At 39.7% G+C, this 26531-nt stretch overlaps 1 protein-coding gene across 1 annotated transcript; it reads left to right on the top strand.

Annotated features, from left to right (window-relative positions):
* Nucleotides 1-11268: 11268 nt before the first annotated feature.
* LOC119738701 (endophilin-A1-like) lies at nt 11269-24265 on the top strand (the record flags this gene model as incomplete). The annotated part of the gene is made up of 9 exons (XM_038213633.1): nt 11269-11305; nt 11936-12061; nt 14358-14491; nt 15462-15528; nt 17900-17905; nt 20408-20508; nt 21528-21631; nt 22589-22725; nt 23407-24265. Coding segments are annotated over 9 exons (900 nt in total), but the record flags the coding sequence as incomplete, so codon positions are not given.
* Nucleotides 24266-26531: the final 2266 nt, after the last annotated feature.

Raw genomic sequence — 26531 nt, 5'->3', positions numbered from 1 at the left:
CTTCCGTGACCAACTTCCGCATAACTTTTCATTCTGATTGAGTTTGAGTGATATCCGGAAATAATGTGAGTACATTGCACTAGGATTTCATGTTTGAAAATTTAGACGATAAAGTCAATAGGAAAAAAGGAGGCAAAAAGTAAGAGTGTGCTTGATCGTGCCAAAAATATTGGCCAGGTTATAAAGAGTCCAGGTTTTGCGAGCCTTTGTTTTTGAAACCGAAAATGTGCAACACCGATTTGTAGTTCCTCTGAAATATTATTTTGAATGATCAATACATCTTTACTGTTCTGAATCACAGCAGGGGACTTGATGTTTTATACTGCGGTCAGAAAACAGTCCAACCTAACAGTCGAACCTAAATAAAAAAAAGTCCATAAATGTGACTTCGTAGTGTATTATCCATATCGACAAGAATCCAAATGATTTTTGTTCAAGAAGTAAAGAAACCAGTCAGTATTTGGACAATTTGTTTATGAGAGTGCACAATGGAAGTAGTAACGGAAATATTGCCAGACAGGAATTCCTCATTTTTATTGCCTTGAAATTTGACCTCACAAAACCGTGGTCTGCATCTGCACCAACTGTTTACATTAAGAGCTGAAATAAAATAGCTCGATAATTTACAAAAGTATTTGAAATTAACTCTTTCATATGGGCTTTGATTAGTGCATGTTATGCACAAACAAAGCCCGTCTGAACAAGTTAATTTCAAACACATTTGTAAATCATCGCGATACTTTATCAACTCCAAAGTGGTTGTTGGGAAAAGGCACAACTTCTGGATCGGAATTAGCGCGCTGGCTTTGCTGTGAGCAGACGTGTATCAGAGTCATAGTGAAATGATAAAGAACAATTTGTTCATAAAAATCTTGGGGTTTTTTCAGTCCTCAAGCTACCACATTTTCACAAGCACATAAAGACGGAAAAATATCAAGCCTACCACCGCGCTCGCTTTTTGGAGAATCATTGAATCAGCAATATTCAACAAAATCTGAATCCCGCAATGATTCAAACACATTGTGCAAAAGACAACAAATTTCTTCAGAAGAAAAATGATTGTTTCAAACACTCACCGAGCAAAATCTTGTTCTTGCAGTCAGTTCTCTCTCTGGTTGTCGTCCGAAGGTGACCTGTGGTTGATGTGAAGGGTGGACGGCCCCACATGTCTTAAATAGTGCCATCGATTTCCTGAGCAGTGACCAAAAACTCGGACCTGGATTGTGATTGCATGGCTCCTGTGTGCTGTCAATCACACATCACCGACTCGCTTCATATTAATGATATGAAAGCAATGTTGAGGCTATAAAGTCACCATAAAAACTAGTCACCGACATTCAAATGGCCGCTTCTCATTGGTGGATATTGTATGGATGTCGGTGACACATCCAAACATGGAATTTATGATTGACACACACAACCTGTCAGTCACAGACCACTCACTTGTGGTCACCGACTTGTCGTCACCGACTTGTCACCGACAAACTGTGATTGGTGGATAGACAAGTGACGTATACACTGGCCGTGATTCATTCAATGTACAGTTGGCGCTTCAGTCTATTTAATTATGTGGATATATTCGGGATTATATGAGGAATTAAATCGTACTCAAGCCAGCGGAGAAACTTGGGTTTAACTTGGGGTAGGGCACCTGGGGTGCGTTATTGTTTTTCAAAGGCTGCACTAAATGCAAAATAAACGTATTATTAAAACAGTTAATGTTTTAATTCAGGTTTTCAAAATGGGGCGGGTGGGGGTATATGCCCCGTGTCCCCGTAGTTATGCCCCTGAGGTAGGCTTTGCTCCTTGATTGGGACTTTGAGGAAATAAAATACAGTTAAATAAACTTCCATGAACTTTACGTATCATATACGGCCCGTGTATAATCGTGGCCTTCTAAATGTGGAAAAGGTTTTTACACTTGAATATCTCCCAGTTCGAATAATCATTTCCAGAAATGTTAGAATGTATGACCGGTGATGATGGACCTAAAAAGCAAACGCTCACTGCCTAAAGTAATGACACAGTTCCAAAATAGCATATATAAAGTGATTTAAGATCCCCCCATATCAACGAGAAAGGCTTGTATGGAACGACCAGATTTCCTACATTTGCTAGTTTGTGGCCTCCGCATAACGCGCACGATTCACCCTGAACTAGCCCTGGTGATATCCGGACAAACAAATCACACCAGAGTTTGCCATTCTGTATTGCAAACCACCTCGATTTATAATAATATCTGAAGCAATGACGTAGCGACGATGGGGGTGGGGTGGGATAGTTGAACGTACATGCCCCCCTTCCTCCCCCATACCAGTGGGACCATACCATACAAGTAAATGACAAAGCCACTTGTCTGATTAGGGGCCTTGCATGGCCTTGTTCCGAACCGGGCACGAAGCCTATGTTTACAAAACGACCGAAAGTCACCGAGGTCATGAGACGTACCGGGGTTTCCCAAACTCCGGCTTCGTTCCGTGAACCGGTTTCGGGCATGGGGTTTGCAATAGAGCTGGATCCGGTATTGGAGTGAAGCTAGGATTTGGAAAACATCGTTTGTAGCTCACTCGACGTGTGTCTAGTCTCCGTTCAGAACGCCTCGCGGTTTCTCCACTCAGTTAGCTACCGGCGCTAATCAGGGTGACCTTGTGGAAAGGCTACAGTTAGGCCTCTTGACCAGCAGCGGCAATCTCTGGTTAATATTTGCGGAACCATCAACTTTGAAAGTTGGAAAAGCTGGGGTGGAGGGGGTTGGGCTAGACGCTACCTGACTATTGAGGGCACTGTTTCAAAATGCGTGTATACATACCCGCGTACGTATGAATACTTGAAATAAAAGATTTCGTTACATTACTTTTATTATTTGACGGTTCCTCTCCAAATTCAACAGATTTTTGTGATTTGTCACATTTAATCAACTTACGAAATGTCGATTCCATGCAACAGATATTTCCTGAGTTATTTTTTGAAGCCCAGTGTGTTGTTTTTGTATCATGAAAGTTGACTCAGTCGAAATCGCCATTTAGTTTTCGTGCTTAACACACTTCATTTTTGGGGTATATTAATTAAGTTTTTAATGCTTTCTCTCCAAATTCGAACCGGTTGTGTTACATATGAACGTCCAATCAGGAGATATAATTTCACTCCAATAAATCAATGTTTTTTTTAGTTATTGTCTCCACAAACAGGGGATTGTTTTTATTTCATGAAGGTTGACTCAGATTCGCCTTGTATTTTGCGCGTTTACACGCCACACTGTCTTTGCTATATTTCTATTTTTGGGGAACGATTCATATCCAAATTCGAGAGATTTGATTGATATATCACGTTAAATCACTATGGAATATTTCAATGCAATGCATCAAACATTTCTTGAGTAATCGTCTCCACAACGAGTAGGTTTTGTTTTTGTTCCATGAACGTTGACTTAAACGCGTCTTCTATTTTTCGTGCTTAACTCACTTATTCTTTTGGTTATATTTTTTCATGGATTAATAATTGCTCTCCATATTCAACGTCTTTGGGTATTTCTTGAGTTATTGTTTGGAAACCGAGTGTGTTGTTTTTGTGTCACGAACGTTGACTTCAGTTAGGTGTCTCGTGTTGACAAAAAAAATATTTACGGTGGTGACCTCTATATGTGAAGCGCGCCCTCTTTTGAAAGAAAATTAAAGCTGACTTAATGAGACAGTTTTTCTCCGTTTTAACACAACGCATTTTTTTGCTACATTTTTTTTATTACTAAACAATTCCTCTTCATTTTTCACAGATTTGTGTAATCTGTAACATTTAATCAAGTAACGAAATCTCAATTCCATGCAACATGTATTTCTTGAGTTATCTTCCGGAAACCGAGCGTGTTGTTGTTTTGTCATCAAATAAGTTCACTCAAAATCGCACTACATTTTCGGGATATATTATTTTTTTTTAACTACTCCTCTATCAATTAAAAAGTGTGGTGTTGTCTATGATGACCAATCAGAAGATATAGTTTCAATCCAAAACAACACAATTATTTTCTCTAAATATTTAACAGGCAAGTGTTGCATGTCAAACTTTACATCTAGTCAAAATTTCAATCCAATAAAATGACTAGTTTTAGAGCAATCGTGTGGCGTAGGTGTCACACGATCTTCTGGAGGCCGTGACTTCACTTTGGATGGGCTTTGTCCGTGTTACTGAAATTATATTGCCGCCGATAATCTGTGTGTTTTCTCTCAATATTTATCATGCTTGTGTTGACTGTCATGCTCAACCTCTATAGGAAAAATTCAAATGCAATGTAGCAAATATTTTTGAGTTATCGTGTGACATTATGTGTGATTGTGTTTTTGTTTAATAGTAAGGACGATTTTCTGGACACCGTGACTTCAATTGGGAGTGCAGTTTTGTCGGTGTTACAAAAAACTATATTGGCGCCGATAATCTCTATTTTGTCTGTCAGTATTTAACAAGCTTGCGGTGCCAGTCATGCTTAACGTACAACTATATAGTATTGAGTAAAAAGTGATTTGTACAAAATTCACAGAACAAGAAAGAAAATGAGATCGAAACCATTAAATGTTTTAAACGTAAAAAATATTATCCAAATGAAGCAACGTTCATGGCAAAAAAAGTCACAACTCTATTTGGAGAAGAGAAGAAATTCCCAAGAGGTTCCTTTGTTTCCTCTTTTTCAAGGGCATTTTACCCAAACTCTTTCCAACTACTCTTTGCTCTCTGATTGTCTCGCACAGAGACAGCTGTACCCAGCGGTTTAATCTTTCAATAGAGGGCGCACCACATGCACAGGGGTCGCTACTGCTAACCCGCAGAGTCAACACGAACTGGTATTGACTAAAAAGAAGACACTCATGGTTCAGGCAATTTCTCATGTAATACTGAACGTATTAACTCAGTATTTCGTAAAGTAATTGTTCATAATGGGTTACGATCGCCGGAACCATTTGAAGTGATTCGTCAAAGAACAAAATAATGTGAGCAAATAAACAACTTAGTGTGTTAAAACTGAAAAATACCTTCCGAATGAATGACATCGTAAATGACAGAAAATACTATATGGTTCGGTGGATAAGTCACAGTTTACAAATTGTATTGTAGTGAAATTCCGACCAATAATTCGTCATAATGTATCACATTCAGGAGTATATATTTTCACGAGAATTCGTTGAACAAGAACGAAAAAGAGATAGTGGACTGAAGTCGGCGCGCGGTGAGCGGTGTTTGTTTAGCGCCCTCTTATGGAAGAAATTGATGCATCACGATAAAAATAACACGGAGTGCCCTCACAATGCTAATTCCTTCAATTGTTTTACATTCATTCGTTGGCGGTTCCTGTCAATTTTCAAGATGCTCTTGTCAAATATCATGGCAAAATATTAGAGGAAATTTCAATGCAATATGTTTATCTTGAGTTAATACAATAACTGTGTTTACACTGTTGAGGCAGAGAAAACGATATTTTTTATTCTCAATGTTCTATCTTGTTTGTCTTTTTTCATGACCAATCATCTAGCCAGAATTCAATTCAATGTGTCTCTTAATTTTCTGAGACAGCGTGTCTACCTGGAATGTCGTTTCTGTGAAAAAGAGAGGCAAATGTTCTGTTTGGACTGTGACTGCAGCCTATAGCCAAGGTTTTCTCCGTGTTGACACAAGACACTGCTGATGAGGAGAAAAACAATAGTTTGTCTGAATCTTCTGTCTTGTTTGTCTATTTGTCATGACCAGCCATTTGGCCACAATTCAATTAGATGCATCACTTAATTTTGAGATAGCGTGTCCAGCTGGACTATCGTTTCTGTGCAAAAGTGAGGCAAATGTTCTGTTTGGACTGCAACTGCAGCCGATCACCAAGTTTTTCTCCGTGTTGCGACACAAGACACTGTTAAAGAAGAGCAAAACAATATTTTGTCTCAATCTTCTGTCTTGTTTTTCTACTTTTCATGACCAATCATCTGGCCACAATTCTATTCGATGCATCACTTAATTTTTGTTATAGCGTGCCGGCTGGACTATCGTTTCTGTGCAAAAGTATTAAAGGCAAATGTTATGTTTGGACTGCATCTTCAACCCATCGCCAAGTTTTTCTCCGTGTTGCGACACAAGACACTGTTGAGGGAGACAAAAAAAATGTGTCTTAATCTTCTGTCTTTATTGTCTATTTGTCATGACCAGTCATCTGGCCACAATCGATTCGATGCATCACTTAATTTTTGAAAAAGTGTGTCCAGCAGTGCTATCGTTTCTGTGCAAAAATGAGGCAAATGTTATGTTTGGACTGCGTCTGCAGCCCATCGCCAAGTTTTTCTTCGTGTTGCCGGAGGAACCTGCTGATGGTGAGAAAAACAACATTTTGTCTCAATCTTCTGTCTTGTTTGTTTATTTGTCATGACCAGTCAGCTAGCTAAAATTCAATTCGATGTATCACTTAATTTTTGAGATAGCGTGTCCAGCTTGACTATCGTATCTGTGCAACAGTGAGGCAAATGTTATGTTTGGGCTGCGTCTGCAGCCCATCGCAAAGTTTTTTCTCCGTGTTGCGACACAAGACATTGTTGAGGGAGAGCAAAGCAATATTTTGTCTTAATTTTCTGTCTTGTTTGTCTATTTTTCTCAACCAGTCATCTGGCAACAAATCTATTCGATGCATCACTTAATTTGTGTGATAGCGTGCCAGCTGGACTATCGTTTCTGTGCAAAAGTATTAAAGGCAAATGCTATGTTTGAACAGCATCTCCAGCCCATCGCCAAGTTTTTCTCTGTGTTGCGACACAAAACACTATTGAGGGAGACAAAAAATGGTGTCTCAATCTTCTGTCTTTATTGTCTACTTTCCATGACCAATCATCTGGCCACTATTCGATTCGACGCATCACTTAATTTTTGAGATAGTGTGTCCAGCAGTGCTTTCGTTTCTGTGCAAAAGTGAGGCAAATGTTCTGTTTGGACTGCGTCTGCAGCCCATCGCCAAGTTTTTCTTCGTGTTGAGACACCGAACCTGTTGAGGGAGAGCAAAACAATATTTTGTCTCAATCTTCTGTCTTGTTTGTCTGCTTTTCATGACCAATTATCTGGCCACAATACAATTCGATACATCACTTAATTTTTGAGATAGCGTGTCCAGCTTGACTATCATTTCTGTGCAAAAGTGAGGCAAATGTTCTGTTTGGACTGTGACTGCAGCCTATAGCCAAGTTTTTCTCCGTGTTGACGGAGGACACTGCCGATGGGGAGAAAAACAATATTTTATCTCAATCTTCTGTCTTGTTTGTCTATTTGTCATGACCAGCCGTTTGGCCACAATTCAGTTCGATGCATCACTTAATTTTTGAAATAGCTTGTCCAGCACAGTACATCTATGATTGCATATGAAAGATATATTTTGTTTATTAGACTGTAGCATTACACTTAAAATTACCGTTTATCATATCAATCGAAATATTGTTAACATTGTAATTGACCTTTTAAAAAAACGGTGTCATTTTTTGCGACAGTCACATGCACACTACATTGTTTCTTTTCAGTGAAAAGTTCAGGCTTTTAAAGTTGCTCTATCCGCATTGTTTGTTTTGCTAGTTTAAACAATGTAACCACTTGATTTTCTATTTCGCTCTCGGACGTTTCACGCCGTCAGAGAAAAAAAATATTAGCTTTCTATTTTAGATTCGAGGGATTTATTGGGCTCTTAAATAGTTCGAAATTTTTGTAACGTCAAAATTCTATAATTAAACGTGGGCGGATCGTTTCGATAGATGTCTCCATCACTACAAAGTGCAAAGCTTTCATATTGCTAGAAAAAAATAGAAATTTGAAAACAAAATGTATTTTTCATTGTCAAAACTAAAAAAATTGCACGGGCAAGCAACTATAAACTGATCACTTAATTCCGGTTATGCCATTCTACTTGTCCGATATAGCGCCCTCTGTTGAAAATTTGAAGAGCTCCCTCTATTGATATAATAAACAGCTATTTTGTGATCCAATAAATAGCGCACTCTATTGAAAAACATAACAGCGCCCTCTACTGACCATACAGTTACCGACTCGCCCCCTTACCAACTCGCCCCACTTGTTAGCCCCAAACGGGAAAGGTCAATAGAGGGCGCTATTTATCGAATCAATAGAGGGCGCAGTTCTTTTATCAGTTGACAGATGGCGCCAGATATCACCACATGGGGAAATTGCAACGTGATCCACAACTCGTTTTGGAAAGGTAAATTTCAGAATAAAATACAGGATTCTTTTGGAGCAGTTATTCAAGATCAGCGTAGTAAGACACTCGTAACGTGAACGTATAGTTTTGTCCCATTCTGACTAATAAAAAAGTAATAAATTATGCTGGCATGGCTGGCGAAAAAAATGTCAGTTAAGTTAGGCCTACGGCTAGGCTAGGCCTTGTTTGAGTTTGCATGGACAGTCCCTAATTTTCGGAAGAATTGCTCCTTTAGTACACGTCCAGCAAATACCAACTCACGCTTTATTTAGCCGTTATAAATGGAATGCCATGGCCTAGCAGTTAAAGAGCACCGGACTCATGTTCTGGTGTTTCAGAGGCAACAATGTAACGTGGGTTCGAGCCCGCCGGCGGACACTTGTGCTTAAGCAAGGAGGCGAGGGTAATTATCAGCACCCAGACTCTAAGCGGTATTAAACGAGTGATAAATACCGACCGAGCACATATTTATTCCCATTCATAAATACCTTATCCGTAAAAAAATTTCAAATAATTCGTTCAAAAAATCACGATTTTGTTCAACAAGTTCACTTCATGCTTTTTGAAACATCCCTCTAGCAAAATAATGGAGTGTTCAGCTGGCGAGTAAGATGTAAACAACCCTTTTATGGAGATTGACGCGCGCGTAACATGTTCTGCAGAACGCATCTGGGGCGTTGCGTTTTGAATTTAGAACTATAAAATTCTGACTCGCTGGTAGTGTTGGGCATGTCTACGTGAGGATTGTGAACGTTCAACCAATGAAACGGTAAGAGGCACTGGATTTTTAGGAGTCCACATTTTATTGTGACACTGGAAAAGTGTTTAAGACCAGCTATAGCCATGTCTTTATCATCCGTTTAATACCGGCCACGTGACGGGCTCTCGACCAATAGGAATAGCTAAACTGTCTAAGGTATTTATGAATGCACGTTAAAGAGTTGTTCGCTACATGTAAGTAAGAGAAGGGGTTCGCCTCGGTGTCCTGGCATGGCAGTGGCCGCAGCAACTTATAATGAACCAATGAAAGGTGGTACATAATGGGTCTCATATTTCTCATGTACTTCATTCATCTAATAATAGACATAACTGCCAGCGCCTTGAGTACCTATACTCCGTTGCGATAATGCCTGAATAGGTTCCTGCAACGTAACCATACAGATACAGATAAAAGTGCCTTTCTGTTATCCTACGGTTTTCATAGAAATTGATGACGTGCATGCCATGAGCAGCCAGTGATGCAAGACACAGAGTCAGAGGAATGCAGCATATGATGCAATTGATGGCAGTACAGATAGCAGGTTGATCTCCAATGGGCAGCAGACATGGAAAGAATGTTGCAACCTGACGCCACTTCAGCGGTACAAAGTCTATGGTGAGTCAAGAAAATTGAAGTATTTCCTAACATTGAAATTGGAAATGTTTCTTAGTCCTAGATTCATGTCTTAGCATAATTTTTGCAATGACTGTCCTTCATTGAGATGATATATGAGGAAAACGGCAGAGTCATATTCTTTTTTTTTGTGACCTAATAGAGTCGGGAACTAGGACAGCTTTTATGGGCGGAAACCAGTTCAAGCTACATGTAGTTCCCGATTGTCTTATACCTTTTGAAATCCACTTGTGTTCACAAGCGAGATCCAGTCTACTCATTATCATAATCGATGCTTCGCGCTCGGTAACGGAATCGCACTCAGGATATGGGGACCATTGAATGTACGCTGGGCATGAAGACTACATCACGTCGTTCAAACATTAACACGAGTCGGAAATTTAACGTGTTCATGATCGCGAGGGGAGCTCTCGGAATTGAACGGGAAATTTCACTTTTCTTCCGGATCGTAAGTAAACTTCAGTACAACCATCTTAATCATCGATGTCTATTTGTACCTCAGGTGGCCTATCTAGTAATTGGGAGGCCATTTTGAGGGTGAAATCTGAATGTTAAAAAGACGATAAGTTGGGTCCAAGTTACTCAGACTACTGTAAGTGTAGTCCGAAAATTTGGGACTCTCAATACTGTGTATGAGAGTCCCAAAACTTATGGTATTGAAAACATGCAAAGCAAGAAAATAGACTGGCACCTGAAACAACCAGTCCAACACAGCTTCAGTACTGCATCAATCAACCATGCCAAAAGAATTTAAGAAACGTGTAGCATGAAGCGGGAACTAGTCTCAATTTACTACACATTTCTCCGTAGTCACTGAATGAAGAGGTCAGTCTTTTCAAATAGTTGGGCCATATGGTTGGACTAGCTCTACTGAGTGGAGCGTTGAATTACGGGTACCCCGGGGGTACCCGTAATTCAACGCTCCACTCAGTAGAGCTATGGTTGGACATGTACCAGTCTAGTATTTAGCCCCATTTTGAAATCACTTGACTTCCCTCTCATGTGCATAATATTGAAGAAAAATCTCCTTTAAAAATTGAATTGAGTCTCCAAACTTGGTTGGTGAAATACTGAGGACATTTTCTTTGCCCGTTTTGTTTTGCACGTTTCAGAGCACTTTGGGGCTTTTCAAATAGTTGGGCCATATGGTTGGACTAGCTCTACTGAGTGGAGCGTTGAATTACGGGTACCCCGGGGGTACCCGTAATTCAACGCTCCACTCAGTAGAGCTATGGTTGGACATGTACCAGTCTAGTATTTAGCCCCATTTTGAAATCACTTGACTTCCCTCTCATGTGCATAATATTGAAGAAAAATCTCCTTTAAAAATTGAATTGAGTCTCCAAACTTGGTTGGTGAAATACTGAGGACATTTTCTTTGCCCGTTTTGTTTTGCACGTTTCAGAGCACTCCAGAGCCCTGTCTGCTGTAAGTGTAACTTAGCCCTAGTCCTAGCCCAGGTTGGACTCTGTTGTGTACACGCAACGGAGTCCAGGGTATGAATCTCTCCTGCCATAGCGAAAAAAGTTTTAACACATTTAGTATTAGTAAATATTGCTTGACATTATTTTTGCTTATTGAATTCTTCTCATTGTCTTTGGGTAATGAATTTTTTAGTCATTAGAAAATTGACGTGGCAGGTCACACAGTGGATGATTTGGTGAACAAGACAATAGAATACCTTCAGCCCAATCCAGGTAAGAACCAAAATTGGAACATCATTGACGCTAACCTTCCCAAATCCTCCAAAATCCTATTTGCAAAATGTAGGCTTTTGCAGGATTGAGGCTATATGGCAAAAATGTGTGCCTGATTTATGAGGATGCACTGTGTCAAGGTCTTGGGCCGGATCTTGTGATGTTCCCTGAGCTCAGGGAACCAGACTAGCTGGCTTGCATCCATTCACGGATGTGTAACCGCTTGCAAAAAAAAGTGGACTAAATAAATTGAGTAAATTGGGACACTATTTGGACAAATCAGTTTCTTCCTATGATGGTCGGCCGACCATCTTTTGAAATCAATACAACAATTCCACTTTTCTTAAAAATGACAGCACACCAGGTGCCATGATTTCACAGGATGTCTGAGACTGTCATTCACCTACAGTCAAGTAAAGTATTTCATAATAATTTGGTGGTTTTGTTTGTTGGTGTTTGCAAATGTCGTATATTACCTTTAATTGTAACCTTTGGAATAATTACGTTTGGGGTGACTGTAGAACACCGGTTTGAATCGGGTCTAAGTATTCACTTCAAAACAAACCAAATAGAGATAGATCTTCTATTTGTGTGCTGACCCTAATCAATCGTATTGTCTTTCCTGAACAGTCTCCAGAGCCATGAGCAAAGTCCGTGGTCAGAACAAGGGAGGAACCAAGCCTCAACAACCCGTAGGATTCCTGGGAGAAGTCATGCTGAAGAACGGCAGAGAATTAGGAGAAGATTCGACGTTTAGTGAGCAAACTTCAAGATGTATTCTCTTTCCTTCTGTGGTAGACTGATCATAAAGCTCTCAAAAAGGTGCTCTAATCAGTGTTCCAATCCACCAACATAGTACCATGAGTATTGTGTAATTTATGTAGGGCCCAGCACTTCAGATATGCAAGGCCAAGTAAAGAAATAAACCAGTTTCTCGTAGCTGCCCGCTGCCTTTTTTTGCACCCACTTTGTATTTTTAAATTTTTTTTATTTATAAATGCATGCATTGCAATATACAGGTGAGTCAAGAAAGATGAAACCCAAATAGCAGGACCAATTTTTGAATGAAGTTTTGCCTGTAGCACTTTCCAAATCTAGGATATGAAGGCCCAATCAGTGGGCTTTGTTTTAGCACAAGAATCATTCACATCACTCATGAACTTTTCAAATTGCTTAATTTTCAACACAAACGCTGTTTTAAAAGTTCTGTCCACGGATCACAAAAAGGTCAGTGTTCTTTCAATAAAATGAAAACAATTCACATGCATCCCTGTGAGAATTGTTATCACTTTGCTGCAAGAACACTTCCTATTTTTGTGATGTGTGGACAGAACTTTAAAACGGCGGATGTGTTCAAAATTTCGTAACTTGAAAAGTACATGAGTGATTTGAATGATTCTTGTACTAAAAGAAAGTTTAATAACTGGGCTTTCATATCCTAGATTTTGAAAGTGCTACAGGAAAAACTTCAATCAAAAATTGGTCCAGCCGTTTGTGTTTCGTTTTTTTTACTCGCCCTTTATTTGGCAAATTTGTCAGTTGTCTGTTTATTTGTTTCCAACAATATTGTAGCTACATGTACTAGTACAGCAGATAGGCGATGGGATTGTGCCTTTGATGATACAAGCATGGCATTTTGCACACAGTCAGAGTATGTCACGAGAAAGATATTTGGCCATAGGGCCATCGCAGATTTGTCCTTTGAACAAATATAGACAAATTCGATGGCAGCCATTTTCTGCGGTGGCGCAATGTTTGCGCGAGTCGCACTCAGGTAGGGCGCGTGCTCTAGGCTCCTTCAACCAATAAGAATACCAAAATGCACGCGCGCCTCGTCTTTAAGAACACGTTCAGTATGCGTGTGAGTGCGAGACACCACCGCAGTAAAAACCTGCTAATTCTGGTCGCCAGATTCCACTATAGGTAGAAAAATGACCAATGGCAGCCATTTTGAAAATTTTGAATATTGCTTGTTAACTAGATTTTTTCAAAGGACAAATCTGTGCTGGCCCTTTAATAAGACATACTCTGACTGTGTGCCAAATGCCATGCTTGTATCATCTTTAGGCACAATTCTCTCAAATATTTCCGCTGAATAATGCATTTCATAGACCATCCCAGCTCCCGTGGTATACATAGCCCAGCTGTTCTCATTTTGGTGGAAACATCAGAACAATAAAATCTTGCCTTTTGTTTTTTTGGATACAGGTACGGCGATGGTCGAGCGAATTGCTGAGGCAACTTTCTGAAGTCAAGGATGCCTTCGATCTGAACGTCAGACAGAACTTTTTGGATCCCCTGGATCATCTCAAGAACAAAGATCTGAAGGAGATCAATGTGAGTTCCATCTTACAAAATCTAACATCACCCATTATCTGGTTGATTCTGATAGAATCAGGACTGTGTTGCACAGCCATGTTCGGGGAAATTCAAGCACAAATTAGGGAAAATGGAAAAGCATAAAGCCACGTCAGAATGAAGTGGCTACGGCTAATACATTAGTTGCACCTATGGAAGCAGATGAAGCCACTTCCCATGTGGGCTAGTGTTAGTCGTAGCCATGTCATTCAGACATGGCTAATGCTCACTAACAGAAGGGTTAACCAGGGTTACTGGAAAATACATTCTCATATAGCGTAATCCGGTGAACAAAATTAGAAGCCATTTTTGAGGTCGCGCCACGGCTACGTGCACACGTTCTTAAAGACGAGGCTCACAAATGTTTTGGTCGAAGGAGTCCGGAGTGCGCGATTCACGTGAGCCTAGTGCCTCCGCATTTATCCTGAGTTATCCTGTTCACAGACAAACCAAGGCCGATGAAAACATATACCTCATGGTGGAGGTAAAAAAAAAACAGACGGGAAACCGTTTTTTTTTTTACTCGGTCTAATAATGCATTTCATAGACCATGCATTTCATAGACGATCTCAGCTCCCAGGGTATACTTAGCACAGCTGTTTAGTTTTGGTGGAAACAACAGAACAATAAAAACATGTTTTTTATAGGCATCATTAAAAAAAAAAAAATTGTTTTGGTTATTTTTTGGATACAGCTATGGCGATGGTCGAGATGGGAGAATCACTGAGGCAACTTTCTGAAGTCGAGGGCGCCTTCGATCTGAACGTCAGACAGAACTTCCTGGATCCCCTGGATCATCTCAAGAACAAAGATCTGAAAGAGATCAACGTGAGTTCCATCTTACAGAATCTGACAGAATTTGGTTGATTTTGATTGAAGCAGGACTGTGTTGCACAGCCACCTGCGGGGAAATTCAAGCACAAATTGTGGCCAATCTGGAAAAAAATTGATACAAGACAAGTGAACGATTACTGGTTGATTTGGGTTGTAACTTATGCCTGTGTACTTTGGGTCATTCGATAAATTTGGGGTCCACTTTTTTCCTGTCCCTGTTACATCTGACATCTGTGATTTTATAATTCTGATGCACTCGTTAATGCAGTCGTCCTCCAAGAGTGATTATGAATAGCAAACTACCTACACAACGAATACAAAATTGTTTAAAGTCATTCTTAACCCTAACTCCCTGGGCATTTTTGTGATGATGCTGCAAAATCCTCCAACTGCCTCCATGTCAAAATTGCATGCAGCCTCAATCCTGCAAAATCCTCCGTTATTTCTTGAATGTGATCCGTGGAAGAATGATCACTGCCTCAATCCTACAAAATCCTCCAGCAATCACTGTCAATATGTTGAGGCAGAGCCAGTGACATCCTGAAGCAGTGCGGAGGACTTCAAGTATAATTTATGCACAGCTGAGCATAAACAAACACAAGGCCCGGCCCAAGACCTTGACACACTGCATCCTGCAAAATCAGCCACACATTTTTGCCAATTAAACAGCCTCAATCCTGCAAAATCCTTCATTTTGCAAAGAGGATTTTGGAGGATTTGGGAAGGTTAGGGTTAATGCAGTCGTCCACCAAGAGTGATTATGTGAAGCAGACAACCTACCCAACAAATTGTTGAAGTCATTCTTAATGATACTTGCACGGCAAATGACAACATTCAGAGATAACAGGAACTTGAAAATTGTCACACTTTGACCCATAGTTTATATAAGGAGCCTTACAGCAATGTGCAAATGTATCTTGTCAAACAGTACATTAACTTTCTCCCCAATGTGTCATTTCTACAGCACCATCGGAAGAAGTTACAGGGGCGACGTCTTGACTTTGACTACAAAAAGAAGAAGCAAGCAAAAGGTAGGCGACAGATTATCTCAACTTCATCATATCAAATCATCTTACATTACTAAAATCATAACTAAAACAAAAATAACTGTCAGGCTTCCAAAGTGTTATTGACTTATTGTTAACCTGACACTAAATTTATCATTATTAATTGTCATAGAGTTTGTCCCAAAAATGTGTCTGTGAAAAAAAGGCGGATGAGGTTTGGGATTAGAATCATTTGCCCTTGAGCATTAAACTGAGGTCTTGCCATGATGACTGATAGCCAGGCAAATGATTCCAATCCCAATTGCAGCCCTTTTCACAACATGCAGGATTTTACACAGCTTACATAACACAGCACTGAAATTCATTAAGGCAAGGAACTTGGTCACAGTGTCCCAAAATGTTGTTGTGATCAATTGACAAGTGTGCAGTGATGCGTGACTGAAATTAAATGAAACTCATCGGGATTGAGGCCAAGATAGGGAGTATCTGCACAATCAAACTTTTTCAAAATGGACTTCATGGTTTTGTATTTTAAAAAAAAATAGTCAGACGGACATTTCTTTTGGACATACTGTATAATGCGTATAATATTTGTTTGCACTAAAAGAATAAAAACAAAAATTGCATTTAAAATAGTGTTCCTTGTAAGCCTTCAATTGTGGTTTAGATTTTTTGAGGACTTAGTTTAGACAGTCGAGAAAAAGTTTGAACTTTGTGTGTCAACCATATTCACTCAGCGGCAAATATGATCTGCCAAATATTGTTTCCAAAAGTGGATATTGTCATCGGGAACTGAACTTTGTTACTTTGATCGATAGGCCTAACTGTCTCTAATAGAAGAGTTTAATCATGAAATCCTGTAAATTGACGTCGCTGTGAAGGAATTTTCAACACCTTTGATTTCAACATCATTTTTTTTTTTACCACTCACTGTATTAATGTTTTACTTTCATTTTTCACTGTGCATCATCTACATACTCATCAGCATTAGCAGGTTTGGTGGGTACGTCATAGTCTAGTTCCTAGACTCGTCATGAGTGGTCCCTTATTGTGCTTAGCACCCATAGTGTACATCCATAGCTCAGTACAAGTTTGAACTAACAATAAGCGAAATTGTCTGTGAGTTTCAAAAATGAGAATAGATAGTGTTGTTGACCTTTGTTAATGCACAATATTACCTTGTACTTTCCCTACAACAATATTGTGAATGTGTGTATGTAGAATGCTAGATGCTTAAGATTTACAACTGTGATAAATGTCCATGTAATAGATTAACCTCAGTCCACATGTACGTGCAGGCTTTTAAGTATTCATACTTTTCCTAGATTTTTTTTTTTACCGTGCTCAAATTTTTCCTACTTTTTCTTGAAATTCCAACTTTTTTCTATTTTTTTGTCCCACAACTCCGAAGAAATTTAATCTCATTGAAAACTTTCATGGCAGTGTTACACACTGTCAAATCACACAATGAAGGGCTTGGGCGCAGGAGTACTGCAACTGTACTTCCAAGAGCTTAGTTGAGGATGGAGCACAAGTGTTGTGAGTACAGAACATGCCAAATGAGGCTTATGATGCTGTGGACATGGGCGAGCATCAACGAAAACTACCCCAGAAAGCCCACTACAGTCCTACTTTTATCCTGAGTCTGTCCTCCAAAATCCGACTTTTGTCCTGTTGGTTTTTGTAAATTTTGACCTTACTTTTCTCCTACTTCTTCACCTGGGTCTGCTTGAAAGCCTGTACGTGTATCGTACTATCATGACGTTCTATTTTGAAGTGTGTTTTAAATCAAATTAGGTTAATTGCCCTTCCACGACGTTTAAACACTGTATACTCAGTGGGTAACACACTGAGTATACAGTGTTTAAACGTCAGTGAAGGGCAAAACCTAATTTGATTTATATCACCCCGACGCAAAATTCCATCTTATAAAAGTGTGTTTTAGTTAGTTAATCAGTTACATGTCCCTAATAAACGTCTACCCCTTCAGGATTGGTCTAGACAGCCTCCGGGATAAAAAACGACCAAACTGAATACAAAGGAATCCAACGGCTGTTTAGATTAATGGTCTCCATGCGCAAACAGGAGAGGGAGCTATTTGATCACTTTCAATAGTCCAGTGGATAGGACACACTACGTATAGCGCATGGTACCCTGACTACTTTCATTCCCAATATGCACAAAGCCATAGCGTCTTCCTGTGGCGTCAGGCGTCGTTGGCAATGCGTTCAAATGTCTCTCCCAGTCGTCTCTCCGACCCCAACTCTCCCTTTCTTACCGTTGAGGGGGTACTTGTGCGAAGAGCCCATTGGTCTATTATCCTATGATGACATCATGTTTCTATTTTTACTTTCCATGTACCCGTAAAAACGTTTTCGTCGGTTCCTCTCAGCAGCAGGTGGTATGTCAACACCGATTTTGTAGCGTAGCATTTCGTAGAAAATATTGTGGTGAAATAGATCAGAATTAATGGAGGATTCAGAAAATACAGTATAAGGCCAAAAATCTGTGTGTCCGTCATGCGTAGTGCGCACTGCCTGATGTGTAAAAATCAGTTGTTTGATAAGCAATGTGCATTCATACATAGGTCCATGTACCTGTATTGCGCATTGCGCTATCCCTACTGCGTTAAGACCAGTCATTGTGGGAATATGAGCTTTTACGTCGGTCAAGTGTGCCGAGAAATACGTACTCGTGGATTTTCAGAGTACGCATCGCGGATACGCAACTGGTATGCAAAACGCAATACGCACGTCAAAAACGGACACATGGATTGTCAGCCTAAAGCGTATCAAATTTGGCCAGCAGTCTGGGCTATAGAGTAGGCAGTAGTGCTATATATTTGTAGATTTCGCTGTGGGTGCAGAGTCGAAAATGAAGGCAAAAGGAAAAAGCGTAAAGCCACGTCAGAATGAAGTGGCTACGGCTAATACATTAGTTGCACCTATGGAAGCAGATGAAGCCACTTCCCATGTGGGCTAGTGTAAGTCGTAGCCACGTCATTCAGACATGGCTTATGCTCACTAACAGAAGGGTTAAGCAGGGTTACTGGAAATTACATTCTCATATACAGTGGAACGTTGCTATACCAAACACCGCTATTTTGAAATATATTATCCCAGATTTCTAAAGCTCGGTAGTCATTTTTTTTTGAAAATCAAAACTGGATTAGAGTTCACTTTTTCATTTTGCAGTTTTTGTTATGTTTTGGTTTTGATGCTAGCTTGTGCATGTTACTTCCTTTATTTTGTTTGGCATTTCACGGGAACGTCCTCATGAAACTTGCATGTTTTGTTTTTAAACATCCTGCTTGGAACACTAACAGCATGTCATAGAACAAACGTAACCAGCATTTTCACTTTGCCTGCATGTTTAAGCCAGCTGCTATGTTTTCTTGATTCGAGATTATCATTCCGTTTTCATTTCATTTTTTTCAGTTTATTTTAAGCACATCCAAATCAAGCAACAGTCCAAAGACCAAAAATGTCTGTTTTACTGGGTGATGAAATACGACAATTTATGTTATCAATAAAACCTCAACAATATTCAAAAAGAAAAGAAAATTGCTTTGGAAGATGATCAGATTGACCCCAAAATGGTAAACTTTAAGAGTGCTTTTAGTTTTAACATCAAAAGACATATTGTGTTACAAGTTTTAGAATGTAATTTGTAACTGTTGTAAATTATCGTGTCTACTAAAGAAGGACAATTACTGGCAAAGAGTTAATGTCGGTTGTAGTTGATTCTGTCAGAAATAACATGAATTTGTATATATGGAGGTATCATGAATATTCATTACATCTCATACATATTAATGAGCCTGTTTGCTCATTTTGTTGGTCAATATTCAATTGCATTGATGATGAAAAGAAATTGACCCAAATCATTTTTGTGTGGACTCAAACTCAGAAAAGTGTAAAAAGTGACTTTTTCCGAAGACAAAATTGAGAAAGTCTAAGTTTTAAATATGTGTGAGTTGTAATAAATACGGAACTTTGTTCTGCAGCTGATTTCACAAAAAACAGTGCGTAACTTACGCCATGCGTAGGACTTACGCAACAAACCTATTGCGCGGCCACGCAGTGAACTTACGATCGATTTCACGGAAGTTGGCGTACATGGGCCACGTTTTAAACAATCTAAACATCTTGGACGAGGATAATAACAGCATTTCATGGAAGAAATGTTTGTGTATGATTTGTTCGTTCGTGAAGCAGTTGTTGAATCACTTCCGCCCGCCATTTTGTCCGTTTTTGTCCGTTTTTCCATTCATTCATGGAGGTGGGAAAGCGTTTATGTTTCATGGTATTTAATGGGTATTTATTTGTTTGTAGAATGATAAATGATCAGTGGTGGACAACTGAATTTTGGATCATTGTATCAAAATAGTCATTACTTGGGAATAGAGTATGCAAATTACGTGAAATTTTCACAGTTACTAGTCAATAACAAGTACTTTACCCCTATTTTTATTAAACAGAGCGAGCCACATAGTTTTTGAAATATGTTTCTAATTTGGTCACTTTCTTTATGACTCATTGTGTACATGGTGATGGATTAACTCTAACTCCCTAGTATGATGTACCAGGAACCATACCCATCCTGGCAAATTCCAACACCATATGGGAAACTGCTGACACATATTTCTGTCTTTGATTCTGGAGGTGTGCCAACCCAATGTAAAAGACTGTCAGTTTAAGGGTACTGTACCCATCCTGACAGATTCCCACTAAACATGCCGTTGGGGTTTGATGGGTTGAGTTCTGTTAGGGTTAATGCATGCTTGCATGATGCAGGAATTATACTTCATTTCCACACCAGGAAAATACTGGCATCTTGGATAATTCTGAGCCAATATGTCTGACTTTTGTTCTCATCAATCTTGTTTTTGTTTGTGTTGCAGGAAGCACAATTCCTGAAGAAGAAATCCAATTTGCAGAAGAGAAGTTTCACGAATCTCAGGAGCTTGCTGAGAACGGGATGAGGAACCTCCTTGAGAGTGATGTAAGTACCTGACAAATCGGAGCAAAGATGAGCCAAGATGCACTAGAGCATCTTACTACTCAATCAGATACCACTCATTGAGTCTCAAGAACAACTTTTCACTTTATATTTCTTCACATTTATTTTGATATTTCTTTCAGTTCAACCATGGAAGAATAATTTATACCGACATTGTATGGGTGAAGAGATTGACGGTTTCCTATTTATTTCTGTTGTGTAAGATTTTCTTTAAATGGCCATTTAATGTAATTTTTTAAATGCAATCCTTGAAAATGTACCTTTGTGTCCGAATTTAACCTCATAATTTTCAGTTATCATTTTGCAATTTTTAAGGGTACTTAGGTGCCGTTTTGGTTTTTATGCCAGTGAGAATTTTCATATTCATGAGCAAAAGTGTGATGTCATTTTAGGCGGAAACTTCAATGTTATATTCAGCACCAAAATTTGGGATATTATGATGTTGTAAAGTTTCTTTGGTGATTTTTTTTGTTTTGTCAGTACATGGCAGTAAGCCACTGAGCTAAGTTTCTCACAAATGTTTTCAATGAGCAAATTTTGGGTTCACAATTTGAACAGAAAACACCTAAACTGAACAGTGTCTTCCTGAAATTACATCACAGCAACAGCGCCCTCATTTGTCAGGAAAAGCATGGACAATATAAATGTTTAAAAAGTACACTTTTCAATACATTTATCCAAAAATGGATGTGAAATAGTTTTCATACATTTAAAGGGGAGTAGAAAGTTGTACAAATTATGTTCCCAAATAAAATTCATGTCATGGGGCCCTTTGAAATAAAAAGGAAAAACTTTCCTATTTCTCAAAAGTAGCTATGGCGTATTGTGCTTCATTTTGATTCAATAAACATGGTTAATAGACATGGTAAGGTATCAAATTTCCTGTTGCAAGTCTGATAAATGGGCCTATTTGAGTTGGTAGCAAATCCATCCAACTATTTCTGGAGTAAGATGTTGATGAACAGAGATTTACGGACTAGTTGATTGGTTTTCTTTAACAGGTTGAGCAGGTGTTACAGCTTCAAGCGTTAGCCGAGGCTCAGCTAGAATACCACAAACAGTCTGCGGAGGTCTTGGAAAGCCTTCTCTCAACACTCAATGAAAGGTATGCCAACAGGGGAAATCTGCCCCCCCCCCAACTCACAACAAGTGTCCATTTTTGATAATCAAAAAAAAAAACGAAGAGAAGGAGGGGTTACTTTTTTCTAAATCGATGCTTCTCGTCAACGGATTTGTGAAACTTAAATCAGAAAGAAAACAACCCTAACATCAGAGGTCCAGAACATACACCCCACCCACCCCATCCCCCCATCCCTCCATCCCCATCCCCACCCACACACCTTCTAAAATTTGTATCCTTGTGGAGACATTTCTTTGTTCTCGTGTAGTAAAGTGTTCGATTTTGAAAGTGAAGTTTCAAAATGCTCTTATTTTAACCAGAATTAGTTTCCTTGGCTAAAATTTGGACTTGAAATATCCCTTTTCTCAAACTCTTCCATTTGCGACAGATCAACCACACCCCAACCTACACCCCACATCCCCACCTACACCCTTGACTTGTGATGACTTTACTTGTGCTGGACTTGTGATGGACTTGTCATTGACTTGTGATTGACTTGTGATGGACTTGTCATTGACTTGTGATTGACTTGTGATGGACTTGTGATGACTTGTGATGGACTTGGGATGGACTTGTGATGGCCTTGTGACTGACTTGTGATTGACTTGTCATTGACTTGTGATGACTTGTGATGACTTGTGATTGACTTGTGATTGACTTGTGATGGCCTTGTGATGGCCTTGTGATGACTTGTGATTGACTTGTGATTGACTTGTGATGACTTGTGATTGACTTGTGATGGACTTGTCATTGACTTGTGATGACTTGTCATTGACTTGTGATGACTTGTGATTGACTTGTGATGACTTGTGATGACTTGTGATGACTTGTGATGACTTGTGATGGCCTTGTGATGGCCTTGCGATGGCCTTGTGACTGACTGACTATAATACCCAAACTTGTCAGTTACCATCCTTCTCAATGTTCTGTGATGTTTTCCAGGGTTGAGGAGGCAGGCAGTCGACCCAAATCAGAACGCAAACCCAGAAGTACTTTCAACTCTTACTCCACGAAGAGAGACTCCAGTGACGGAGACGACACCGACGCGTACCCGTCAACAGTGGATTACAACGCACCAGGTAAGTCAACAGGGATCTCATGCTCCAGCTCAGCACACAGTTTGCTTAAGGTTGCAGGCCAGTAAATAGGCCCCAAATTGCCTTCCCTGGCCAAATCACCATTTGAATGCCCTCAATTTGTTTGCTACATGTATTGGAGCATTTTGTAAGCCGAGGGTTTGTAAAAAAACAGAAGGGTCCATGCCGTGATGAGGACGAAGTTTGGATGAAATTACCAGTAGGCCCTAAATTTGCTCTATTTTGCAATGGAGCATAGGCATCGTTTTTCAAAATGGCGATGGACTTCAGGACTACTTTCAGGGGTGATCATCTTTGGATGGAATTTTCCCCCAAAACTCATTGGATTACCCACCGAAACTTGATGAAATGAAAGATGATGAAATAAGCTTTAATTTGATCTGTGCCTCAAGCACCTTGAGAGACGTGTGAGTATTTGTCCTGATCTTTAGAAGTCCAGGTATTTATCACTGAGGTTTATGGCAGTTTATTCGCTGGTTTGCAACCTATAGGCTTTCAAACCGGACAGAAAATGTTGCTCAGTAAAAACAGGTCACCAACTAACGATCTGTCAACTGTCATGTGATGTATATTAGTTGTAACTGGTACGTTGCAAATTTGTACAAACTGAATAAATTTGCTATTTTTCAATTGATTTTGTGATATTTTTTTCCAATATCTCAGTACCTGTAACGGCAACGAAGGAACGCTGCAAGGCACTGTACGACTTTGAGGCAGAAAACGAGGGCGAACTGGGGTTTCAGGAGGGCGACATCATCAGCATCGTCAGTAAGATCGACGAGAATTGGATCGATGGAGAGTTAAACGGTCACACGGGATACTTCCCAGCTAACTACGTGGAAATTATCTAACCGGTTTAATCATGGTAGGTGGTAGCGTTACTTATAGTGTTGCAGTTTGTACTTTGTCATCGTGTGGTTGAGTATGAGCGTGAGTTCTTCGCAATGAGTACACGTACAAGTACTTTGTCATCATGAGTTTGAGTACGAGTACGTTGCCATGGGCACAAGGACACATTGAAGTACTTCGTCATCATGAATTCAAATACAAATACGAGTACTTTGCCTTGAGTACTAGTACGAGTACGCATATTCTGGCATGACAAGTATGAGTATGAGTACTTTGTCTGAGTATGAGTCATTTCTATCAGTATGAGTACTACAATACTGGTTACTCACAATGGAACTCTGTGTACAGTGAACAGATACATTGAATAGCGCCCTCTGGAGAGTGGTCCTATGTATATCAGCATAATGTCAATTGTGTATTTTTTTTTTTTTTTAAATTCCATCATATTAAGCTATGTATTTCCATAGACGAGATCTCTTAATTGTTAGTTCTTTTGTAAGCCTTGGCAGTCTGGTGTTTTCTTTCTTGAAACAACTAAGAATATGTCTTCCCTTTGATTCTACCAAATGAGAAATTACCGGTCTGTTGGTATTTAAAAGGAGGCATTATACAACTTAGAACTCTTGAAAAGTTCCCCAGATTCAGTGAATTCCAAATGATGTGGCTACGGCTAGGAAGTACAGGAGTCTATGGGAAGTGACCTCAGCCGCTTTCCATAGACGTGGCTACGGCTAGGAAGTACAGGAGTCTATGGGAAGTGACCTCAGCCGCTTTCCATAGACGTGGCTACGGCTAGGAAGTACAGGAATCTATGGGAAGTGACCTCGGCCGCTTTCCATAGACGTGGCTACGGCTAGGAAGTACAGGAGTCTATGGGAAGTGACCTCGGCCGCTTTCCATAGACGTGGCTAGGGCTAGGAAGTACAGGAGTCTATGGGAAGTGACCTCGGCCGCTTTCCATAGACGTGGCTAGGGCTAGGAAGTACAGGAGTCTATGGGAAGTGACCTCGGCCGCTTTCCATAGACGTGGCTACGGCTAGGAAGTACAGGAGTCTATGGGAAGTGACCTCGGCCGCTTTCCATAGACGTGGCTAGGGCTAGGAAGTACAGGAGTCTATGGGAAGTGACCTCGGCCGCTTTCCATAGACGTGGCTACGGCTAGGAAGTGCAAGAGTCTATGGGAAGTGACCTCGGCCGCTTTCCATAGACGTGGCTACGGCTAGGAAGTACAGGAGTCTATGGGAAGTGACCTCGGCCGCTTTCCATAGACGTGTGTGTGATTGCAAGCCGTAGTCAAGTAATTTGAACACAGCCTTGATCAAGGCTTGCTCAAGAGTAGTCTGGTACCGTTTGCAGCACAATGGGGAAAATACTAGGTTGCCATCAGGAACTAGCATTTCCATTGACATGTAATTTGTTTGATACAGAACAAGGATAGCCGTGTCTGAATTACTCAGCTATGGCTCATGTGTAATATCAAGCCGTAGTCGTAGCCCAGTAATTCAGACATGGCTAATTATTCCAATTTTAAAGACGCTCCTTAACACACAGGAACTGAACAATTTAAGAATAATTTCTTGATATTGTAATTCATTATATAATAATGATACAAATACCGAATGTTACATTACTCGAATATTATGTATAAATGGAGCTAAAATAATTCTTGCGTACCTTTTATCTATTTTATAATGGAAATCTTAACAAGCAACTGATCATTGTGGTGTTTGTCTTTTTCAATCGTAGAGAAAATTAGAATTGTTTTCTGTTTCGGTAGACGTAGTTTATGTATCATATATAAATAAATAACCTATTTTTGTACAGAACTTAGCTGTGGAGAATGGTTCACACTACAATGTCTGATAGGGAAAAGAGTGGAAAAGTTATCATAGATGTCCAGATTTCAGAGATTATAGAGCAAACTTTTGTGTCGACTAGACAGGGTTGAACTTTGGGCATTTCATTTGAGAGTTGCCAGTTCAATCTTGCATTGATATGTTTGTCTTAATAAGAAAAGTACTTTATATTTTGCGTTGAAGCTAAAACTGTCTCAAGTCGAGATTGATGGTCTTTATTTTACTAGTATCTTTTTTTGTTTACTTGTGTAGTTATATCCCTGAACTTTATGTACAGTTGACACTCAATGTATAAAGGCAGTAGGGAAATCAATCCCTATTTTTCCTTTTCTGGATGGCATTTGTGAGAAAACGTGTTAAACCCGAGATTAAAACCCAAGGTAGTAGTAATGGTACGCTTTTGGAAAGAATGCAGTATCCAGACGCTACTTCTTTGGCTATGCACAAAGTCTATGGAGAGTCTAAGACCACTTTCTAACAAAATTGGACTCACGTTTCTCAGTCCCAGATTCATGTCTTTTGGACATTTTTGCAGTGACTGATTCATTGAGATAATATATGATGGAAAAATGACGTCAGGATGCAACATTCTTTCCCATATTTCTCTCGGAGTGAAATTTCTTTCCTTTTCTTTACACCTGAGACTCTGACAGAGAAAAATCTATTCAAACTTTTTTTTTCAATCTAAGTGTATTTTTTTTTCACTCTGAATGATCTGTTGCCTACTTTTAGTGGGCGACAGAGTGATTTGTCGAACTTAAAAGTAAGAATGTTTTTGCAGTTTTTCTGCAAGGTGTGCGTGTATAAGAGATCCCTAACTTGTAAGTTCCTAACAATTATGCATAACTACCCATGATGCATGTACCTTGATGTAAGTTCAGTCTGTCACAAGCCAATGTGGCCCATCAGGCTGGCATTTATCTCCAGTTTCAGTAGCATGAAACAAGAATATTTCTACTCCCCCTGGATGGGATGCTAGTCCATCTCAGGTTACTCCCCAGCTAATGCTGGAACCATTTATACTCCTGGGTGGAGAGAGGCAAGTGGGGTAAAGTGGCTTGCCCAAGGACACAGCATATGGCC

The sequence above is a fragment of the Patiria miniata genome, unplaced genomic scaffold, assembly GCF_015706575.1.
Source record: "Patiria miniata isolate m_02_andy unplaced genomic scaffold, ASM1570657v1 HiC_scaffold_10, whole genome shotgun sequence".
Lineage (NCBI taxonomy): Eukaryota > Metazoa > Echinodermata > Asteroidea > Valvatida > Asterinidae > Patiria > Patiria miniata.
This window is presented reverse-complemented; position numbering and strand designations above follow the sequence as displayed.